This window comes from Trachypithecus francoisi, unplaced genomic scaffold (assembly GCF_009764315.1).
Source record: "Trachypithecus francoisi isolate TF-2019V2 unplaced genomic scaffold, Tfra_2.0 Lachesis_group5, whole genome shotgun sequence".
Classification (NCBI taxonomy): Eukaryota; Metazoa; Chordata; class Mammalia; order Primates; family Cercopithecidae; genus Trachypithecus; species Trachypithecus francoisi.
Window position 1 is genome coordinate 112,811,738 of NW_022681470.1, and position 23,360 is coordinate 112,835,097.

A 23,360-nucleotide genomic window follows, 5' to 3' on the forward strand; every position below is an offset into this window, starting at 1 on the left:
ATTATAAAACTGTGAGAGGAATGCCAAGCCCCAGCACATGTCCAGCAGTCTAGAACTTCCAGTTCTCTGCCGCCTCAGTTTAGGCCTCAAGCTAAACCTGTTTCCTGATTACATCCAGAGAGATCCTCAGCTTTCACGAACAAGGCTGGAACGATATTGTTGTCATTAGCATCAGCCTTGGTCTGATAAGAGTCCCTGCCATCAACACCCAACATCCCAGCTCACAAGAAATTCGTATGAAGATCAAGAACAGAGAAGAGTGGCTGGGCGCAGTGACTCACGCCTGTAGTCCTAGCACTTTGGGAGGCTGAGGTGGGCGGATCACCTGAGGTCAGGAGTTCAAGACCAGCCTGGCCAACATGGTGAACCCCATCTCTACTAAAAACACAAAAATTAGTTGGGTGTATTGGCACACACCTGTAATCCCAGCTACTTGGGAGGCTGAGGCAGGAGAATTGCTTGAGTCTGGGAGGTTGAAGTTGCAGTGAGCCGAGATCATGCCACTGCACTCCAGCCTGGCCTGGCTGACAGAGTGAGACTCTGTCTCAAAAAATAAAAATAAAAAAAAGGAACAGAGAAATGCTGGTCTACCTTGAATTGGTTTTTCACCATGTGGGGTTGGAAGCCCCCAAACTTGTTTGATCAGTTCATATTGCCAAATGAATACTATAACAATGGGTTTATTCTCTCCCTGATTGTTTTGGAGTTGAGGGTGTTCATTGGCCACTGTTTGCTCAAGGAGAATGTAAACAGGACTTGCTGACGCCTGCGGTCAATGGGCATGCCTCCCAAGCCATTTCCAATCTGGCATGGAGTGTGGATATAATGGGAAAGAAGCTGAACAGGGAAGGAGGGTAGGTAACTCTATTTTGTGTTTCCAATGTATTTTCTATTTCAATACTCAAAGCAATCTTTTCTGAGGTAGGTGTTATTTGATACCCATTCTACAAATCCAAAAACCATGTGGTAAGTAACAGGACTAAAACCCTGGTAGGTTGAGCTCCATAGCTTTCCACTACCCTAAGCTTACTCTTTGTGGCAAGACCTTTTGCTTAGGCAAATACTGGTTATTCAAACAAGACCAAAGGCAAAATTCGTACACAAGTTCAAGTTCTCAAGTATCAATATTCTTCTCTTCCTCCAAATCAAGATAATAGAAGTGCTTAATTTCTGAAATGTCTCATATTTTCCATTGTTGACAAAGATCTCAACAAGAATTGGTAGTTAAACTGTATGATTCTTACCTTCCACTCAGGAGACTCCCTTGTTTGATTCTTAGGCAAGTGGGCTTTCTTCGTCTCATTATTTTGGTTGGTTAGACCACAGGCCATCAAGGCCGGTGAGCCAGAGTCACTGATAAGATCATCCTGTTCTCTGCGATCTCTAAAACAGGTCATTATGTGGCTGGGTGGAAATGTAGATGGCCCAAGGCAGGTTGTCATTGAGGCTAATAAAGGTTATCAAAAGTCTCACTCACTGGGGTCGCTTATATCATATTCATGAATCTTCAAAATCAAGTATCTTTATTCACACAAAAATCCTTCCCCCCACACCTGACTTCTTTATGACCTGCTCTACTGTAGACTCAGAACATCTTTATAAGAATATATCTCCATAAGGGATGGAGTTGTTGCTGGCAATCAGTTCACACTAACAATTTATAAAAAATATTCTGGACTGGGTGCAGTGACTCATTCTTATAATCCCAGCACTTTGGGAGGCTGAGGTGGGAGGATCGCTTGAGCCCAGGAGTTAGAGACTGGCCGGGGCAGTATATTGAAACCTCATTTCTATTTTAAAACATATATATTTTAAAGTTATATATATATATATATATATGAACGTCTCAAAACCTTAGTCCTTCACATTCCATAGAAATAACAGAACTTTCATTTTGCCTTCCCCAACGTAGTTCTGGTAAATATCTTATTGTTGCCTCTGCCATATGGTTTCTAAAAAAGTTGCTCGGAGCGCAACCAAATATCCTTATTTCAATAATACAGAAACGACTTAGTTTTGTTGCTCCTAGTGCTCTTTTGCGTTCCTCCAAGATGACTTTTCAAAAGATATTTTTGGTTATAAGACATTGACTATCTATTGTCTGAATTCTGCTTCCAACATTTTGGAAATACCTTGAAAAAGACTTTGACATATGTTAGCAGAAGTCAGAGAAGGAGACCAGAGGCTGGCAGAACACAAGATATTGAAGAACTCAAAATCTGCAGAAAGGTGAGTCGTGTGCTGTCAGGTACACTAAACATAGTACACTGCGGGGAGGCCAAGCTATAAGGAGGAGCCACGTTTAACAGTGTTCACTAACCGATGTTTAATAAACAAGGAACTAGAGAGCTGGGATCCTATCATCCCTCTTGCACATCTCCCACCTTCTTACTCCGTTTTGTGTAGCCATGATAAAATCACTTCGCTCCGGTACTTTTTTCTGGCCTTCCTAACTCCTTTGCTCTCCCACTACTCTCCTTTCCTCTTCCTATTTTGCTTCTCTGTGCATAATCTTTTGTTGTCAACCACTTTTAAGGTGAATTTATCCCAGTTGGAAAACAACTCGTCTTCCTCCCTCATTCTGAGTTCAGGTACCCAGGTAGCTCCCCTTCTTGGGGCTGGGACCTTTCTCGCTGAGCTCAGCATCCCAAGCTGTGAGGTTGATCTATCCGTGAGTCCTCCAATGTGCTGGCCTCCTCATGACGCCAGACTGGCTCCTCTTCCCTCCCCCCACGCCTCATCCCCAAAGAAATCTAAACTCCGTGGCGTCTGAAACTCTCTGCGCCTGGGTCCCCAAGGTCTCCGCCTGGACCCAGACTTTTGTGACCAAAGCGGGGTCGGGTAGGGGGGCGGCAGTACCTCTTTGCAAGCGTGAAGCTCCGGTCCCATTCCCTGGGTCACCTGGAAGGCGGTCCCAGCCCAGAACAGCAGCCGCAACAGCCGGGATGTGCGCCTCTCAGTTGTTCCCCTGCCTCTGGCCGAGAGACGGTGGCCAGGCTCAGCCATAGTGTTGCCCTGAGTGAGCGGCAGTAGCGGCTCAGGTGCTGCGGCTGCTGCTTCTGCTGGCAGAAGGCGGAAAAAAAGGGGAGGGAGGTACACGGGGCGGGGGGGATGCAAGAGGCCAGGCTCGCTCCAGTCACCTCCCTGCGGCTACGCCAACACCGCCCATCCTTCCTCCTCCCTGAGTCCTCTCCTCCTACCCACGTCGCCTTGACAACCGCCTCCTCTGGCTCCGCGCGGGTGGGGCAGGGACCACGCGCGCCTCTGCCGCTCACCTGCGGGTCGCCATGGCAGCCGCCGCAGCTGGTGCGCGCGGCGTGGGCGCGGGAGAGCGCGCGCCCGGGGTGCGCAACCGGCCCAACAGGCATGCCCGGGGCTCGTGTGAAGAACGTGGTGGAAGCATCCCCCAAGCCAGCGCCAACAAATTTCCGTTTTCTACAGCCCTTTCGGGCTAGATGTTATTTTATGAGCATCTCTGATTTTGTACACGTGGCATGTGAACTGAGAGAAAGAAGATGGAGGGATCACCCTCCAGAAGTCATCGCCTGGAAGAGGCCCCAGTACGTGTTCCCTCCTACGAAGGCCACTCCTGGAGATCTTACATCCCGCCAAATCCATCCGTGCTTCTACAACCGGCTAGATGAGAAGCCCTGACACTGCAGTTGATGGGAGTTTAAGCAAGGAGTTTGCCTTAGCCGCAATTTTCCAAGTACCGCACGTGCCCCCCCCACCCCACCCCCGCCCCCAGACAGGGTCTCACTCTCTCACCCAGACTGGAGTGCAGTGGTGCGATCTCGGCTTACTGCAACCTCCGCCTCTGGGGTTCAAGAGATTCTCCTGGCTTAGCCTCCTGAGTAGTCAGAACTCCAGGCGCGTGCCACCAAGCCCAGCTAATCTTTTTCCTATTTTTTGTAGAGACGGGGTTTCGCCATGTTGCCCAGACTGGTCTCGAACTCTTGGGCTTAAGCGATCCGCCCGCCTCCGCTTCGCAAAGTGCTGAGATTAGAGGCGTGAACCACCGCGCCCGGCCCTCTTTGGTCTCTTGACATCCTCATTCTCTCATGGCTGTGAAAGCCTTTTGTTAGGTGCGAGCCAGAAGGAAATTTCTGGGTCATCTTTAAGGACTTGTTTCCTCAACTGAAGTCTTTTGCAGAAGTCCTGATGGTGAGCGGCCGGCGCTTTTCCGCCGAGGCTCAGGAGTGCAACTCCAAGGCTCGGGGCCTACTCAGCGGCGCTTTCCCTTTGCATTCCCCGAAGCATCCTCCCCAGAGGCCTCCCGCGGTCAGCCGCCAGGTGGCGCCCTCCTCGGAGGGAATTCCTCTGTCTTAGATGGCTGGGCAGTTGCCTGGCAACCGAAACCAGCGTTCCAAACAATTGGGACCCGGGATCATATGCGAGTGAGGCTGTGCTGCGGCTGAGCGGACCTCCCATCCCTCTTAGAAGAGTTAGGCATTTAGCCATGCCTCCCACCCGGGACCCTTTCCAGCAGCCTACATTAGATAACGATGATTCCTACTTAGGAGAACTGAGGGCTTCCAAGGTACTGTGGTTTCTTGCGCAGATTCCCAGTAGGGTCGCCGGTAGTCTTCTTTCTCTCGGTGTGATGGGCAGAGATGGTAACATAAAGCACTCTGGTGAAGACACTCAGTCGGGTACCAGAGAAGTCTGTTTTCTGCCTGCCTCCCTATCTCCATATTCAGGTCGGCTAACGTTTCAGAGGAGTTTTTGAGCAGGGGAAAGTAGAGCTCTAGTCTAGAAGAACAAGGGGCTCTGGCAGCTCAAATCAATTGTGAGTATAAGTTATGGCAGGGCCCAGGTTCCTTCAAGCTACCCATTTCCCTGTTGGGAAGACTGTTCTCTGAAGAGAAATGAGACGTGGAGTGGGAGAGAATCCTCTGAAAGTCACCAGAGGTCATGCTTTATACATCTGTGTTCACACTGTCTCTGTCTTCTGGTTACCACCACAATGTGTTTGTTATGTGTGTGTTTAGCATGATGGTGGTCACTGATTTAGGAACTTAGATGATCTTTTTTCTGGTAGGAGTGATTGGGATATTTGAAGTGGTGCACAATAAGATGAATTAAGTGGTAATTGTTGTCTAACAACAACATTAAGAGCCCCTTTTTATTTATTCAATACTTATTTACTATAAGCCAGACACTCTGCTAGACACCAAGGATATATAAATAAATTAGATGTAGCTTCTGCTGTTAAGGAACTCTAGTAGTAAAGACAGACCGACAATAGCAAAAATGCTTGCACAACAGCACATGTTGTGACAGAGTTGTGTGTAGGGTGCCATGAGAACCAGGAACTTAAAGGAAAGCTTCACAGAGCAGATGCATTTTGATGTCCAAATATGAGTTAGGTAGGCCAGGTGAGGGAGTGGGTAGAATATGAGTTAGGAAGAAGGAAACAGGAACCAGATATGCAAGGCAAAGGGAGAAGCAGGTACAAATACATGGAAAGGAGAGAGAGAATGGCTTGTCTGGGGAACTGCAAATAATCCAGAAGGGCTGGAGTGCAGGCATGAAATAGAGGCACTCAGAGATCAGAGCTGGGAGATGCCCTTGGTGGGCTGGGTATGCTGTGTATACTATGCTAGCTAGCTAGCTATGGTTTCATCCTAGAGATGTGAGGAATCATGGTGGGATTTTTTTTTTTTTTTTTTTTTGAGACAGGGTCTCCTCGCACTGTCACCCCAGCTGGACTACACTGGTGCAATCTTGGCTTACTGCAGCCTCAAACTCCTGGGCTCAAGCAATTCTCTCAACTCAGCCTCCCAAGTAGCTGGGACCACAGGTGGTGCCACCACACCCAGCTAATTCTTATTTTATTTTTTTGTAGAACCAGGACCTTCTTTGTGCAGGCTGGTCTCAAACTCCTAGCCTCAAGTGATCCTCCTGCTTTGGCCTCCCAAAGTGCTGAGATTACAGGCATGAACCGTAGGTCCCAGCCCCATAGTAGGATTTTAAGTACCACAGTGACACAATCAGATGGGTGTTTTAGGAAGCACAAGTGGCAGCAGACTGGATAGGATGAGAGTGAGACAGGAGGGATCAGTTAGGAGGCAGGTGAGGTGATCTCCAGGAGGAAGAGTAACGGATCTACAGCAGTACCACAGGGGATGGAGATCAGGTGCAGATGTGAGAAAGGTGCACAGGGCAGGACTGACAGGACCCGGGGACTGACTGGATATGGGCCCAAGAGAGGAGATGAGTCTAGAATAACTGCTAGGTTCCTAAGGGTTTAATTCTGAGGGTTCACTGAAATGGAGCATCCTGGGGAAGCAGGTTTGGGGAGAAAGATGTTGAGAAACATCAACTATGTAGACGTTTTTGTAGTGACTGTGGGACATTTAAGTGAAGATCAATAGTAGGCAACAGGGTTGAGAGTTCTGGATTAAAGATGTATGCTGGAGCTGTGTATCTGTATGAGCTACGGTATCCATATAGTAGTTGAAGCCATGGAAGGGAATCAGCTCATCCAGTGGATGTGAGCATAAGAAAAGTGAAAACGAGTGTATCAGCCACTGTGCTATCACCAAGAATAATGAAGTATGAAAGAAATAAAGCTACAGGTATTTGATGCCAGCATAGGCTCAGTTATCCTTTGATGTGGCCCTGAGCAGCACTCTTCCCACTCTCCTTGAAGACCACTTAAACCTCATCATCTCTGTCAGCAGAAGGATGAGATTGTCTTTCACTGAGAAAGTCCAGACTGTCAAGCACGAATGTCATCTTTACATCCACTTTCTTTCCATCTCAGGGAAAGGAAAGTCCCTTTTACTCCCCGGACCTACACTTCCCCGTGCTTCTGAGACCTGTACCGTTCCACATACGCTCTTTTCTGACCCCAGCCTCTCTTCATTTCTTTGTCATGGTCTAGCTACCAGCCTATCACTTTCCCTGCAGAACCAGACCTTTTCAGGAGTCAGTATTTACTATCTCTACTTCCTCACTCACCATTCCCATACCCTCTTTAGCTCACTGCAGTCTGGCCTCTGCCTCAAGCACCCCCTAAAACTGCTCTTGCTAGTTATCAGTGAACTCTGTGGCCAGTTCAGATGGATCCTTTCCAGGCCTGATTTTATTTGAACTCAGCTGTTTCTGACATCATAATGCTGATTCCCTCAAATGCCCACACCATGCTCTGTGGGCCCAGCTCCTCTGGGTTTTCCTCTTATTTCTGGCCTTTATCTCTCAGCTACTGTCACAGCTCCACTTTCTCTCTGTCCCTTAGACAGTGCTATTCTCCAATTAGCCAGATACAGTGGCACACGCCTGTAATCCTAGCTACTCGGGAGGCTAAGGCTGGAGAATCGCTTGAACTCAGGACATGGAGGCTGTAGTGAGCTGAGATCATGCCACTGTACTCCAGCCTGGGCAACAGAGTGACTCCGTCTCAAAAAAAAAAAAAAAGGTATGGCTCACCGAGCACTTTGCCATACTGGGGAGAAGGAGGATTACAATGTTGGATAGGTCTAATAAGAGTTCTTTTTTTTTGTACAGTTTTTTTGTACAGTTGTAATACTGTACAATCCTCACAAACCAGTTCTTCCCTTTTGGCCTGACTCCATTTTGCAGGCTTCAGCTACTACTTCATGTGGACAACCAATCCTTCTGAGTTCTCCTCCAACAAGTTACACTTCCAGTTTTCTACCTGTTATTTGCATTAGAATGTCTCACCTTTTCTTCAGACTCAGTACATCTAAACCTGAGCTCATCATTTTTCCTATCTGCTCCCAACTCTTCCCTCCCCTCATCCCACTCTATACCTTCTCCTATATTCCTGGCCTGTTTCTGTCAGTTCTCACTAAGAAAACTTAGGAGGATCAAGAGCCTGGGGAGTCTTGCCCCATACCATTCTTCTCTTTGCAGATGTCTGAGATTCAAATAAAACCAGATGGGGCCGGGCGTGATGGCTCATGCCTATAATCTCAGGACTTTGAGAGGCTGAGACAGGTGTATCACTTCAGGTCAGGAGTTCAAGACCAGCCTAGCCAACATGGCAAAACCCTGTCTCTGCTAAAAATACAAAAATTAGCTGGGCATAGTAGCACATGCCTGTAATCCCAGCTACTTGAGGGGCTGAGACAGAAGAGTCACTTGAACCCAAGAGGCAGAGGTTGCAGTGAGCCGAGATCATGCCACTGCACTCCAGCTTCTGTGACAGAGTGAGATTCTGTCTCAAAAAATAAAACAAAACAAAAAACACAAATAAAACTGGATGGAATAAGGCGATGCTACTGAAGCTAACCACATCAGCAAGGCTTCCTGTATAACCAGGTTGTCCTGGATACGGTTTCTCTTTTGCAGAAATTGCCATACAAGAACCCAACTCACCTTGCTCAGCAGCAGGAACCCTGGAGTCGGCTCAACTCAACCCCCACAATTACTTCCATGAGGCGGGATGCCTACTATTTTGATCCCGAGGTATCTAGCATTGAAATATTCTCTTTGCAGCCATTTAGAGTTTGTTTTGTTTTGTTTTCCTGTCACCTAGGGTGGAATGCTGTGGCCTGATCATGGTTTACTATAGCCTGAACCTCCCAGGCTCAGGCAATCCTCCTGCCTCTGCCTCCTGAAACTATAGGCATGTGCCATGACATGCAGCTAATTTTTTTTTTTTTTTTTTTTTGAAGAGATGAGGTCTCAGTATGTTGCTCAGTCTGGTCTCAAACTCCTCGCCTCAAGTGATCCTCCCATTTCAGCCTCCCAAAATGCTGGGATTACAGGCACAAGCCACTGCACCCAGCCCTTGATAATCTTTTTGAAAGTTAGTCTGTCCCTAACTGCTTCAGTACTTTTCCTTTTGTCTCTAACCCAAGATCCTACCAAATCCAAAGCCAAAAGCCAATTTATCTGGCCTCTGGGAAGCCAGAAGACTTAAGTTTTGCTCTGGGCAGTTATCTAGAGCAAATGATTTTACAGACCTTCTCATTCTCTAACTAAAATAAGGACTGAATATAAACATGAATGAGGTAAAGTTCATTAAGCCCATATCAGGAACAATATTCCTAACTCTCCAGTGAGAGCTCACCACTCCCTAGACCTAACCCTAAGAGAATTCCATATCAACCAGAGTTATCACGTACAACAATTTAGTGTGTAAGGAGTTGTGGATTCCAGGCCCGAGAGAGCCTTCACTATACTTTTGGGGAAGACTAGAGCACAATAGAACCTGACTGGAGCAGGGATACAGGTGGCCGAGCTAACCTTGGGGGGACTGACTTCTGTAGATACCAAAGGATGACCTGGACTTCCGCTTAGCAGCCTTGTACAACCACCACACTGGGACATTCAAGAACAAAAGTGAGATACTGTTAAACCAGAAGACCACACAAGATGTCTGTAGGTAAGTGGTAGAGGCAGAGCCTCTCCAGCCTAAAAATGCTGCCATCCAGTCATATAAGGTAAAATGTCACCAGGAAAACGATAATCACTAGGTACTCATTTGTATACGAATTTCTGTATTTTTACATCTGTGTCTATAATATAGTTTCTGTATTTTCACTGTCTAAGATGAACAGAAATCCCCCAAGATTGTGCTCATCTGTATAAACAAAATCTTTAATCTCACAGAGGTAAAAAAGATCTTTGGCTGCTTTATTCTTGAGATCACATGCAACTACCTTGCCCTCCTCACGTTTCTCTGATTGATTTCTCCACTGTTCTTCCCTACGCGTTCTTCTAGAACCAAGATCCAATTCCCTGGAGAATTTTTAACCCCTCCCGCTCCACCCATCACTTTCCTGGCTAACATCAGACACTGGATCAACCCTAAAAAGGAGTCCATCCATAGCATCCAGGGATCCATAGGTAAGGGTTAGAAGACTGAGTAAGCAGATGAAGCAGTGGGGGTCTTTCTAAATGGACCCATTAATCAGGGATTTCAGGTGACTGGATAGTAGGGAAGATGAGGGATTTCTGTGGGTCTTGGAAAGCAGCGATTAAGTTGGCAAGTACCAGATTAATACCAGGGGATATGCTGACTACACAGCTAGGAAATTAATTCAATTTTTCAGAGCCTCTTTGCTCAGCCTTAGGTCTAGGGGACAAACATTTACAGCAAGGGCAAAAACCTGGGGGTGGAAGACCCATAACTATCTCCCATCAGTCCTCCATATGCCGGTTTTCCCAGCTATTATGAGAAGCTTCTCCACAGTACCCACAAATGTATTGATTAAAGTTTCCTAGAAAAGGCCAAGGATCTGAAATTCAGTCCACTTCCTCTTCTCTTTTCTCCAGTGTCCCCTCACACTGCAGCCACCAATGGAGGCTACTCCCGAAAGAAAGATGGTGGCTTCTTCTCCACCTAGTGTTGACAGATCCCTGAACCAATCACAATGAAACATACTGTGGCCCACTTCCATTAAATAGATTTGTGCAAGATGAAGTCTGAAGTGTCTGTTATCCATAGATTACAAATTGCCACCTGACCTTTTTTTTTTTTTTTTGAGACGGTGTCTCGTTCTGTCGTCCAGGCTGAGGTGGGAGAATGGCTTGAGCCTGGGAGGTCGAGACTGCAATTAAGTATGATTGCAACACTGCACTCCAGCCAAACAGAGTGAGACTGTATCCAAAAAAAAGAAAGAAAAACTAAAAAGGGGGCTGGGCGCGGTGGCTCATGCCTGTAATCCCAGCACTTTGGGAGGCCGAGGCGGGCGAATCACTTGAGGTTAGGAGTTCGAGACCAGCCTGGCAAAACATGGTGAAACCCTGTCTCTACCAAAAAATACAAAAATTAGCCGAACGTGGTGACGCGTGCCTGTAGTCCCACCTATTCGGGAGACAGAGATGGGAGGATCGCTTGAGCCAAGGAGGTCGAAGTTGCAGTGAGCCGATATCGCGGTTCTGCACTCGTCTGGGCGACAGAGCAAGACCCTGTCTCAAAAAAAAAAAAGAAAGAAAAAAAGAAAAAAAAAGGAGCAAAAGAAAAACAAGGAGAAATGGGAAAGTGGTTGGAAAATAAACCAGCGGCGGACAAGGCCTCCGCGACCTTCCAGCTCCCGGGGGAGGGCCGGCGGCTCATTTACCCTTGGCCACCGCGCTCAGCGTCCCCACCCGCCGCCGGCCGTTCACGTGCTCGCCGCCACGCCACTGGCAGCCCGCAGCCCGGTGGCCGTGCCCAGATCAGAATCGCCTCGATAATCAGTGGCCGGGGACAAGCCCGGCCTCGTCTATCTGATCAATTCATCACTTCTGAGCGCCGGGCCCCGCAGGGCCAGCTCCGGGACCTCGGGGACCGCAGCGTTGCCGCCGCCTACAGGGCCTCTCTGCACAGCGCCTCGAGGAGGGGGCTTCGCAGGAGGAGAGCTTTTCATTTCGGGTCGGACCGGCGGGGCTGGGGTCATGACCCGATCAAATAAGATCAAAGTGTAAGCGGGAGGAAGGGGGCAGGGGTGGGCGCACGCACTCGCCGAACACGCTCCAAGCGCACACACTCACGCGTCCACTCACACTCGGTCCGCACGCGCCTCCCACGCGACACCACAGCTCCGCACACAACACCCAGGATCCAAGCCTCTCTCCCTCCCTAAAACAGCGGAAGTCCGCTCCTCCCCACCCCTCAACCTGCGGCTTTTAAACCCCCTACCCCCTCCCGCGCCGTGGAGGATTCTGGGAGGAACCACCGAGCACCGGCGGACGGGTCCTGAGGAACCGGGTGTTCCTCAGAGTGCGCGCGTTGCTGCCCTCGCGTGGCTCGGAGGGGAACATAGGTCCCAGGAAAAGGCGGTACTAATTTCCTCCATACAGAATCGTGGTTATTTTTTTTATTTTTTTTGGAGACTGGTTCTCGCCCTGTCGCCCAATCTAGAGCGCAGTGGCGCGAACACGGCTCATTGCTCCTAGCTTAAGTGATCCTCCCACCTCAGCCACCTGAGTAGCTGGGACCACAGGAGAGCGCCACCGCACCTAGCCTTTTGACCTTTGTATAGCTACATATTTATATCCATATCTTTAGTTTTTCTGTGATCTTGACTTTGTCTTCAATTTCTTTCTTTCCTTCCTTCTTTCTTTTCTTTACTTTTCTTTTTTCTTTTCTTACATGGAGTCTCGCTCTGTTGCTCACGCTGGAGTGCAATGACGCGATCTTGGCTTACTGCAACCTCCGCCTCCCGGGTTCAAGCAATTCTCCTGCCTCAGTTTCCGGAGTAGCTGGGATTACAGGGGTCCACCACTATGCCTGGCTAATTTTTGTATTTTTAGTAGAGATGGGGTTTCACCATGTTGGCCACGCTGGTCTCAAACTGTTGACCTCATGATCCGCCCGCCTTGGCCTCCCAAAGTGTTGGGATTACAGGCCTGAGCCAATGCGCCCAGCCCAATTTCTTTCTTTTTTTTTAGACAGAGCTTAGCTCTGTCACCCAGGGTGGAGTGCACTGGAGCAATCTCAGTTCACTGCAACCTCCATTTCCTGGGTTCAAGCGATTCTCCTGCCTCAGCCTCCCAAGTAGCTGGGATTACAGATGCCCGCCACCACACCTGGCAAATGTTTTAGTAGAGATGGGGTTTCACCGTGTGGGCCAGGTTGGTCCTGAACTCTTGACCTCAGGTGATCCGCCCACCTCAGCCTCCCAAAGTGCTGGGATTATAGGTGTGAGCCACTGTGACCGGCCTTAACTTTTTTTTTTTTTTTTTTTTGAGACGGAGTCTCGCTCTGCCGCCCAGGCTGGAGTGCAGTGGCCGGATCTCAGCTCACTGCAAGCTCCGCCTCCCGGGTTCACGCCATTCTCCTGCCTCAGCCTCCCGAGTAGCTGGGACTACAGGCGCCCGCCACGTCGCCCGGCTAGTTTTTTTGTATTTGTAGTAGAGACGGGGTTTCACCATGTTAGCCAGGATGGTCTTGATCTTCTGACCTCGTGATCCGCCCGTCTCGGCCTCCCAAAGTGCTGGGATTACAGGCTTGAGCCACCGCGCCCGGCCAACTTTTTTTTTTTCTTTTTCTTTTTGAGGCAGAGTTTCACTCTTGTTACCCAGGCTGGAGTACCATGGCAAGATCTCAGTTCACCACAACCTCCACCTCCCGGGTTCAAGCAATTCTCCTGCCTCAGCCTCCCAAGTAGCTGGGATTACAGGCATGTGCCACCACTTCCAGCTAATTTTTTATTTTTAGTAGAGCTGTGGTTTCTCCATGTTGGTCAGGCTGGTCTCGAACTCCTGACCTCAGGTGATCCGCCTGCCTTGGCCTCCCAAACTGCTGGGATTACAGGCATTAGCCACCACACCCAGCCCTTAAATTTTTAAATATGATTCAACTTCAGGATATTTATAGGTGAGTGACTTCTTTTCCACGAAGACAGCAATCCCTGGTCATTACCATGGGGAGCATTGGCTTCCCCAGTAGCTCCTTCTCCCTAGGGAGAAGGCAAATATTTTACCAAAGGGAAAGGTGAGGAATAGAGTACATATGTATGTATGTATTTACTTACTTATTTGTTTGAGACGGTCTTGCTCAGTCGCCCATGCTGGAGTGCAGTGGTACAATCACAGCTCACTGCAGCCTCAACCTCCTGGGCTCAATTGATCCTCCCATCTCAGCCTCCCAAGTTGCTGGGACCACAGGTAACATCTGCCTACTTTATTTTCTTTTTTTCTTTTGTGACCGAGTCTCGCTCTGTGGCCCAGGCTGGAGTGCAGAGGCACCATCTGGGCTGACTGCAACCTCTGCCTCCCAGGTTCAAGCCATTCTCCTGTCTCAGCCTCCTGAGTAGCTGGGATTACAGGTGCGTGCCACCACACCCGGCTAATTTTTTGTAGTTTTAGTAGAGACAAGGTTTCACCATGTTAGCCAGGATGGTGTCAATCTCCTGTCCTTGTGATCCATCAGTCTCAGCCTCCCAAAGTGCTGGGATTACAGGCTTGAGCCACCGCACCAGGCCCACAGCTGGCTACTTTTTTTTTTTTTTTTGAGACGGAGTCTTGCTCTGTCGCCCAGGCTGGAGTGCAGTGACCGGATCTCAGCTCACTGCAAGCTCCGCCTCCCGGGCTTACGCCATTCTCCTGCCTCAGCCTCCCGAGTAGCTGGGACTACAGGCGCCCGCCACCTCGCCCGGCTAGTTTTTTGTATTTTTTAGTAGAGACGGGGTTTCACCGTGTTAGCCAGGATGGTCTCGATCTCCTGACCTCGTGATCCGCCCGTCTCGGCCTCCCAAAGTGCTGGGATTACAGGCTTGAGCCACCGCGCCCGGCCAGCTGGCTACTTTTTAAAAAAAATTTTTGTAGAGACAGAGATCTCACTATGTTGCCCAGTCTGGTCTTGAACTCCTAGGCTCAAGCGATCCTCCTGCCTTGGCTTCCCAAAGTGCTGGGATTACAGACTTAAGACACTGCACACAGCCAAGAATACTGTATTTAAATCTAAGTATTAGGAAGTCAGGATATCTATCAAATGGGAAAAGATAGGAAGGCATATTCCTGTCCCCACTTAGAGAGCCCTAAGGCTGCCCAGAACTTAATGCTGTGACATCCAAATTTTTGAGCCTTCATTTATGGTCTTATCTATTAAAACATACGTTGACTTCCAAGTTCCAGAATGAGTAGAGTGTAAAATAGCAGTGATTATATAAGCAGAATTAGCTCCTCTCACATTAGAAAGCATAATTTTAATGGCTCAATTCCTTCTTTTTCCTTTTTCAATGAAATGGGTGTTGGGGGATAGAAATCTGAAGAATTTTGGAGATTAGTAGAAAATGATTTAAGTTCTAATTTGTACTTATGCCAGTCTCACCAGGCACTTGAAATAAATAGGGGGGGAAACTACCCATTGTATGTGCCAGAATCTCGCTGGCTCAAGGATTTTTTTTTTTTTTTTTTTTTTTTTTGAGATGGAGTCTCGCTCTGTCACCTAGGCTGGAGTGCAGTGGCGCAACCTTTTTTTGCATTTTCAGTAGAGACAGAGTTTCACCATGTTGGCCAGACTGGTCTTGAACTCCTAACCTCAAGTGAACCACCTGCTTCGGCCTCCCAAAGTGCTCGGATTAAAGACCTGAACCACTGCACCCAGCCTGGCTCAAGGATTTTTCTAGGTGCCTGGCTGGCTAACTTGTTAACTTCATTTGAATGAAGATGTTTATGACTGTTTAGGGCAGATGATACTTGTTTGTTTGTTTGTTTGAGACGGAGTCTCAGTCTGTCGCCCAGGATGGAGTGCAGTGGCCGGATCTCAGCTCACTGCAAGCTCCGCCTCCCGGGTTCACGCCATTCTCCTGCCTCAGCCTCCCGGGTAGCTGGGACTACAGGCGCCCGCTACCTCGCCCGGCGAGTTTTTTTTTGTGTGTGTATTTTTTTAGTAGAGACGGGGTTTCACCATGTTAGCCAGGATGGTCTCGATCTCCCGACCTCGTGATCCGCCCGTCTCAGCCTCCCAAAGTGCTGGGATTACAGGCTTGAGCCACCGCGCCCGGCCAGATACTTGTATTTTAATAGCAATAGTAGGTGAAATGTATTGGGGGTGCTATCTACCTTATTTAATACGCCTCAAAACTTATTAATTCATATATATGAATAAGATATTCGTATATATATGAAATCTTACTACATGCATTTATACATGTAGTTATATATCTCAGCATATCTTATATACATATATATCTAGTTATAGATATCTCTAGATATATCTATCTCAGCTGCCCTAAAGGAGAAAGCTAGGCCAGATGCTTTTTTTTTTTTTTTTTTGAGACAGAGTCTTGCTCTGTTGCCCAGGCTGGAGTGCAGTGGCACGATCTCAGCTCACTGCAAGCTCAACCTCCCGGTTTCACGCCATTCTCCTACCTCAACCTCCCGAGTAACTGGGACTACAGGCGCCCGCCACCACAGCTGGCTCATTTTTTTCTATTTTTAGTAGAGATGGGGTTTCACCGTGTTAGCCCGGATGGTCTCGATCTCCTGACCTCATGATCCATCCACCTTGGCCTCCCAAAGTGCTGGGATTACAGGCGTGAGCCACTGCGCCTGGCCAGATTCTGAACTATATAATATATTCAGTGCTGTCACAACGGGATAACAGGAATGATGGTATTCACTAATGTGAACTAAAAAGGTAGGCTATGAACTGAACCCAGGGGAGTATTGAACAAACTTCCATAAATTCAGGATGTGAAAAATAAATTGACAAAGATTGTAGGGAAAAAACGTTTATTTTCAAGGATTTGTGCAGACAATGGTGAATAAAAAATTGTATTTCAACTATAAAAAGGAGCTGACTTCATCCCACCCTGGCCCACAGGGTTTAGGGTGATGCCAGTTTGAATCTGAGGCTATACTGCTATCCCCATTCCTCCACCTGTAAAAGATTCCCCCAGAGGAATAACTTCCTATAACTTTTAGTCAAAAATATGCAAGACATATCAAACAAAGTAATGAGTTAAACAAGTTTCTGCTTATCTGCTTAGGGAAAGTCAAGAAATAAAACAAATGTGTATTTGTTTCTTGCTGTAAATTACCTTTACCTTGTGCACTTTTTGGTACATTCTGCTATGAAAACATCTCAAAATGTGACAACACAAGAGTTTAGGTCAAGATGACCCACCCAGGAGGCTGTAAGAACTGGTTTGAACTAGTACTGTGGAATGGAACTAGTTTAAAATATGAAGCAGCTCTAAACACCAAGCTTAGAGACATTAGAAAACAAAAATAATTAAAGCTACAAAATAACAAGTGCAAACATGCTGAACCTGTTTCCAGAGAGTGACATTCCCTTTGGCTAACAGGTCCCAAACTCACACCCACAAAGTGTAACTCTCTTTCCTGTTCCACTAGATTTCCTTTCTCTCATCTCAAAGGTCTTCAGAAATGACAATGGAAAACATAGGAATTGTTGAAATTTACCCTGTGGACCAATTCCTGAAGAGGTAACAGCCACAACTCTGAGATGATTAGACATGTAGTGTTTACTTGATGACTTTCTGTATTTCTAGAAACCCTCAAAGCATTAAACTGCCTATTTCAAAATCTAAACTTCCTAGCAGCTTTTATTATTTGGAGTAAGCAGACAGAAGACAATTTACTGCCACACAGGAATCAACTACAGCTAACTTGTCCACCATTAAGTTTTACGATAATGGACAATTCAACTGGAAGACCCATGCCTATGCTTGCTTATAATAATTTAATTTTAGACCTACTCTTTTTTTTTTTTTAAATAGAGAAGTTCTAGACATCCAATAGCTGATCCTTCTGTAGATATAAGGAGGGAATGGAGCAGTCTTCCTGTCAAATGCTGAGCCATCTAAAATGGTCTCCTCGGGAGTTACTAACTCCATGGCAAAATACTTCAGTGTCACTTGCAAAGTTCTGTTTTCTTCTACTTCAGGAAACACCCTCATTTCATTTGTGGATCCTATGCACGGTTCAAACACACTGATGAATATCAGCAACTTCTGTCATTTGAATTTCACATGTCAAAGTAAGTAGAATTTCCAGAGACAACTAAAGAGTAATGCAATATGAAGAAAATTAAGAGTTGGCTAAGAAAAATAAGTAATCAACTAAAAATTGCCGTAACAACTCAGACTTAAACACAAAATAAGTTTGTTGTCTTTTATGACAAAACTTCAATCTGACATCACAAGTTCTTATACTAGACAAATTTACTAGTATATGAATCAATATACTAGATTTCTTTCTTCTACCCCAACTGCAAATATATTAAACAATTTTTCAATAGTTTCTTTTTCCTTAGTCGGGGCATTTAAAACTGAGTAACAGTATTTAGCACTAAGTAATTTAGAAAATATAAAAAGGTTTTATGAAATAGCAACAGTTGATTCATTTTTCATATACCATCTGATCAAGTGAAGTCTCCATTTGAGGATACTGGTGAACAGAAAAATTTTTTCTTCTCTAAGCCACTGCTTTCTGGTCTCATCACACAGATAATTCTCAAATTTTATGTAGGCCCAGATTTTCTTGGCAAAACTCAAGATACCAGCACATAACACAGCTACTTCATCTGTTCTCTTTTTGCAGTGAGCACTATGCCTCTCTTTTATGTTTCCAGATGGGTACATGAAAAATAAATTTCTAAAGCCAAAGAATATCTTGGCATTTCATAACTGTTTCCCACCCAGCATCCCCTCCCCAGTTTGCCAGATCCAAATCAAAGAATGAAAAGAAGTCTTGAAAATTCTGTCTTCAAAAGAGGTCTGAACACAGCCTAGTTCCTTCCCTAACGAGCCGCAGTTTGAAAAGATCCTGATGAGGAGGTGAAGAACAAAAGAGGATGACAGCTTTTTATGAAGGAGGTATGTAATCTTATCACCAAGGGGTGTAATTTATCTGGACATTATATGCACTCTGCCAAGGACTGATTTACACATAGATCAAAGGAAGCTGGCTTTCTGTAGTCCCCTGAAGCATAAATAATGTTCATGACCATGAGTTTTCCCCACATATATCAGGGGCTGATGCTGTGGTGTCATTCTGGGGACTGATGATTTCAGCTGAACTCTCCTACACTGAGTCCAGGTCTCCAACAGGTTCTTCATCCCCGTCCCCTTGGTTGGCAGTTGATGACTTGGATACTTTGGAATTCATTTTATAAATAGGACGTAAAAGGCCATTACAACACAAGCAATTGCCACAGCAGCATGCAGCCTGGTTCCAATCACAGCGGCTAGCAGGCAAAAGAGAGAAGAAATCACACCCTGCCCTTCATATAAGTCCTCACTTTCATGGTGATATTTTGAAGTCTCTAGTCACAGACAGACATATCAATGCTCTCAAGGACCTGGGATGTTTTTATTTTATTTTTTGAGGCAGTCTCACTCTGTTGCCCAGGCTGGAGTGCAGTGGCGCGATCTCGGCTCACTGCAACCTCTGCTGCACGGGTTCAAGCAATTCTCCTGCCTCAGCCTCCTGAGTAGCTGAGATTACAGGCGCCTGCCACCATGCCCAGCTAATTTTTGTTTTTTTAGTAGAGATGGGGTTTCACCATCTTGGCCAGGCTGGTCTTGAACTCTTAACGTCAGGTGATCCACCCGCCTCGGCCTCCCAAAGGGCTGGAAGTACAGGCATGAGCCACGGGGCCCGGCTCCCTGGCTAACTTTTGTATTTTTAGTAGAGACGGGGTTTCACCATGTTGGCCAGGCTGGTCTCGAACTCCCGACCTCGGGTGATCTGCCCACCTCAGCCTCCTCAAAGTGTTGGGATTACAGGCATGAGCCACGGCACCCAGCCTGTGGGATGTTTCTAAATGCTATCCTTATGCTTTAGGGTCTGTTTGTATTTTGTCCTTTTTCAAAAAAAAAATTTAGGTAGATAGGATTCCAAATGAATGTGCCTCAAATAAACAGTAAAAAAAGCATCCAAGTTAATTAAGTCAAACCTTAAAAGAGACTCCAATGTACCCTTGACAGAAAATTGAGGAAAATTTTCTGTAGAAAAATCTTTTTCCCACTGAAGGGAGGAATTCCACCGCAGCCTAAAATGGTTTGATGTGTATACTTTTACTCCATGGAGAATACAAAATCATCTGGATGCTAAAATAGACAATTATATTTTTAAATAATATTTAATTTTTTTTTTTTTTTTTTAAGACAGGGTCTCACCCTGTCACCTGGGCTGGAGTGCAGTGGCTCCACCATGGCTCACTGCAGCCTCAACCTCCTAGGCTCAAGCAATCCTCCCACCTCGGTCTCCTGAGTAGCTGGGACTACAGGCACGTGCCACAATACCTGGCTAATTTTTGTATATTTTGTAGAAATGGGGTCTCACTATGTTGCCCAGGCTGATCTACAACTCCTGGACAGGAGCAATCCTCGCCTTGGCCCCCCAAATTGCTGGGATTATAGGCATGAGCCACCACACCCAGCAAATTTTAACATTTATCTCTTCCCTCAACTTTGGAGAATGATTAATTTTACAGACTCTCAGGCCCAATCTGAGGGATTGTTTTCTAAAAATGAAACCAAAATCAGTCCCAGCTCACTGTACTCCCTACTTTGTAGCTCCACACTGTCCAGAGATGGCAGTCTCTTCTCCCTATCCAGACATGGCCTCACCTTTGTAAAACACACCCCAAACACCCTTCTTCTCTGATAGCAGCCAGGTTTTGAGACGAGGTACTTTCTTGAAGTAGGCACAGGTGCAAACAAAGAGCAAACCAAACACCAGAATCCCATCCAAGGAGTACACTGTTAAATAAAGAAGAAAAGAAAACCTTAGGTACTGATCTAGCGTGGGACCTGTGATCCTGCCTGAGAACTCTAAGGAAGATAGTGTGTGACATAATAACAAAATAATAACCCCAACAGGCAGTACCAGCACTTGACAAGAGGGAGCCAGGATCCTGGGACTAACAAGATTAGTTTATTGTTCCCCAAAAACTGCTTGTAGGAGGAAGGAGAATCGATTGAGCCCAGGAGTTCGAGGCTGCAATGAGCTACGATCATGCTACTGCACTATAGCCTGAACAACAGAGTGAGACCCCAACGCAAAAAAAATACATTTTTTTTTACATCCCCTTTACCAAAATGTCACTGGTCCCTCCCCTCACCTCTCAAGAAGTAGAAATCCTGGGCAGAAATTAGCATCCCAAGAATGACTAGCATTGGCAATAGATTGAGACATACGAATTCTGGCTGGGCGCGGTGGCTCAAGCCTGTAATTCCAGCACTTTGGGAGGCCGAGACGGGCGGATCACGAGGTCAGGAGATCGAGACCATCCTGGCTAACACGGTGAAACCCCGTCTCTACTAAAAAATACAAAAAAACTAGCCGGGCGAGGTGGCGGGCGCCTGTAGTCCCAGCTACTCGGAGGCTGAGGCAGGAGAATGGCATAAACCCGGGAGGCGGAGCTTGCAGTGAGCTGAGAACCGGCCACTGCACTCCAGCCCGGGCAACAGAGCGAGACTCCGGGCAACAGAGCGAGACTCCGTCTCAAAAAAAAAAAAAAAGAGACATACGAATCCTTAGAGACTCAGCACACAGAATTTAACATGTTCTTGTTATAAATCACTCATATGATAAAGGAGAGCTAGATATGTAGCCAAATATGTCAGATGTGCAACTGTAGGTGAAGAATACGTTAAGGCTAAAAGTAAAGCTTACTGAAAATTACAGGAGTGAGAATGTACATAACTACAATTTTCCTATCAGTATCTTACACTTTATGCATGATATTCTAACAAACCGAATTTCTGCCAGAATAATAACAGATTTTTCTAAAACAAAGAAAAAGTATCTAAGGCTTCAACATAGAAAGCTTCAACTTCTTAGCTTTGTTTCTTAAATATATAAACCAAGCTCATTTCTTTTACAGGTAATCACAGTGAATCACCTAATTGCAAAAACGAGAAGATATTGGACCACAAAATGGGGAAAAATGACTAAAATTTATTCAGCAATTACCGTGTCAAACTGCTGTCTTACTTCCTGGTTCAGATTCTGTCTTCCCCTGGGTAATGTCCCTTTTCTTACTGTGCCTAGTATCCTGAGACCTCTGACTTCCCAGAAAGCTCCAAATGAATATTCTATATAAACAGTGTCTGCCAGTTCTAGACCACACTATCTACCTCTCTCCCTCCAGTAATACTGTCTCACAGCTAGGTGTCACTAAGAAAGGGTCCAGTAAATTAATACATACACTAAGGTTTTCTGAGGAACTATACCTTTACGTGCTACCCTTTTTCTCTCATAAGTTTCTGCAGACAATGGCAAAATTCACAAGGAGGTTAAATTCGAGTCTTCAATGCCAGGTCTATGGACAAAGTACTTTTGAGAAATGCTTTCCGGAGCGCCCCTCAAATCATCGTAATGCCTAAAAGGCTTTCTCTTCTCCTTCCTGTAAGGTTGACGCTAAAAATCATGAAGGCCCTCCTTCCTGTCCTCCTCTGGAATTCAGAATTCGTATCTATAAAGTTTTTGAAGAGGCCTGGAAAATGAGGTCAGATAAACAGGGTGACAACTGCCTCATCATCTAGAAGAGGCAGTGTCTAAATCCACCCCTTTCAACACTAGTCAGGGTCTCCACGTGAGATCACCCCGCCAGGACTTTAAAATCAAAAATCTTTCCAGCATTTCTCCGTAACAACAATCTTTTGTGGGGTCTACATTCATCAGCACCCCCAAAACTGTGAGACTTGATATTCTATGTGATTTATTGGCCCTCTCAACAAAACTACGGTCCGAAAGTATGAGAACGTAGGGGGCTGGGAGGAGGAGCCTCTCTCTTCCCTGGGTCTAAATAGCAGCAGTACCTCTGGGACTGACCTCTCCAAGGGCCAGAGAGAACTAAGAAAAAGAAAAGGGAAAGCAAAGGATAGGGATAATAACTCGAGGTATGAGCATAAGAGGCACTGGGGGTCCTAGATGAATATGGGAAGGGGGAACCCGCGGAGGAGGATAGGGGTACAGAAGTTCGGGGCGTCGAGAGGCCAAGGGGGGCCGGGCTGGGAGGGGGCGGGGAGAACGGCCACGTCAGTCCCGGCCCCGCCCGCCACGTTTTCCCTTCGTCCTTCACTCCCACCCTCCGCTCAGGGTATCGGTTCTCACCGTTCGTCATGGCGGCTGGCCCTGAACCTAGGTAGGGGGTCCGGGTTCGGTGGTGATAGCCGCGGAGGTGGGGGAACTCGGCACCCGCTTGACACTTCCCGATCCGGGCCCAGGCAACTGGAAGAAGCCGAGTACGCAGGAGCAAGGGCCGAGAGGCGAGCGCCGAACGCTATCAGGAGTGGCTAGCCGATTGTCGAGCTCGTGAAACAGCGTGTTGACGTAGGTTAAGAACGCTATCCCGGAGGCTTCCTACTTGGCCAGGATAAGGAAATGTTTTCTGCGTGCCCCTGCGGGCGTAGTGCTGGGGCTGGCCCGCGTCGGTGTGTTTGAAAAGGTAAAGGCTTATAGTCTTGTAGTTTATTTTGCGCCGTGGCGGCTGTTGTGTGTAAGCAGCAGCCCACCTATAAGGTTTTCATCGTCGTGGGCTTCCACTTGAGAGAACTCCAGCACCGCGGGTGAAGAAGCCGCACCTGCGGCCTGGGTGACTGCCCTTGAGCGGCTCTTCCTTACTCCGGATGGAAATGTAGTTAGACTGCGTCTGAACGTTCCAAATGAAATGAGGAAAAACAATGACAAAAACAAGTCGCGGCCGGGCGCGCTGGCTCACGCCTGTAATCCCAGCACTTTGGGAGGTCGAGCCAAGCGGATCACCTGAAGTCGGAGTTCGAGACCAGCCTGACCAACAAGGAGAAACCCCGTCTCTACTAAAAATACAAAATTAGCCGGGCGCGGTGGCGCGTGCCTGTAATCCCAGCTGCTGGGGAGGCTGAGGCAGGAGAATCGCTTGAACCTGGGAGGCGGAGGTTGCGGTGAGCCGAGATCGAGCCATTGCACTCCAGCCCGGGCAACAAGAGCGGAAATTC

General features: G+C 47.0%; 3 protein-coding genes and 1 non-coding gene across 10 annotated transcripts in view; 1 reads left to right on the forward strand and 3 right to left on the reverse strand.

Annotated features, from left to right (window-relative positions):
• The window catches only part of LOC117075709 (UPF0577 protein KIAA1324), an 85,633-nt gene extending 82,358 nt beyond the window's left edge, over positions 1–3,275 (reverse strand). For 3 of the 4 annotated variants that reach the window (XM_033198298.1, XM_033198296.1, XM_033198297.1), the window contains exon 1: positions 2,860–3,223. In XM_033198298.1, the coding sequence (XP_033054189.1) occupies positions 2,860–3,006 (147 nt within the window). In that variant the 5' untranslated portion in view covers positions 3,007–3,223. Of the gene's footprint in view, positions 1–2,859 lie in introns of all 4 variants that reach the window. The other variant, XM_033198295.1, reaches the window with a different exon arrangement.
• On the forward strand, positions 748–10,399 carry CUNH1orf194 (chromosome unknown C1orf194 homolog). Of its 4 annotated transcripts, XM_033198301.1 has the most exons (6): positions 748–854; positions 2,143–2,229; positions 8,320–8,436; positions 9,243–9,358; positions 9,698–9,822; positions 10,252–10,399. In XM_033198301.1, exons 1-6 carry the CDS (start codon positions 810–812, stop codon positions 10,320–10,322), a joined length of 561 nt encoding a protein of 186 aa, XP_033054192.1. In that variant the 5' UTR covers positions 748–809; the 3' UTR covers positions 10,323–10,399. The 4 variants fall into 4 exon arrangements, with proteins under 4 accessions (XP_033054192.1, XP_033054194.1, XP_033054193.1 ...); XM_033198303.1 differs by lacking the exons at positions 748–854; positions 2,143–2,229 and adding an exon at positions 3,330–3,560; XM_033198302.1 differs by lacking the exons at positions 748–854; positions 2,143–2,229 and adding an exon at positions 4,382–4,540.
• Positions 10,400–11,131: 732 nt separating this feature from the next.
• LOC117077116 lies at positions 11,132–11,546 on the reverse strand. The gene has a single exon (XR_004434692.1).
• A 4,577-nt stretch (positions 11,547–16,123) lies between these two features.
• TMEM167B (transmembrane protein 167B) lies at positions 16,124–22,661 on the reverse strand. Its single transcript, XM_033198308.1, has 3 exons — positions 22,498–22,661; positions 20,007–20,138; positions 16,124–18,619 (listed from the first exon to the last, which is right to left on the reverse strand). The coding sequence occupies exons 1-3, from the start codon at positions 22,505–22,507 to the stop codon at positions 18,537–18,539; spliced, it is 225 nt and encodes a 74-aa protein (XP_033054199.1). The 5' UTR covers positions 22,508–22,661; the 3' UTR covers positions 16,124–18,536.
• Between the last annotated feature and the right edge of the window lie 699 nt (positions 22,662–23,360).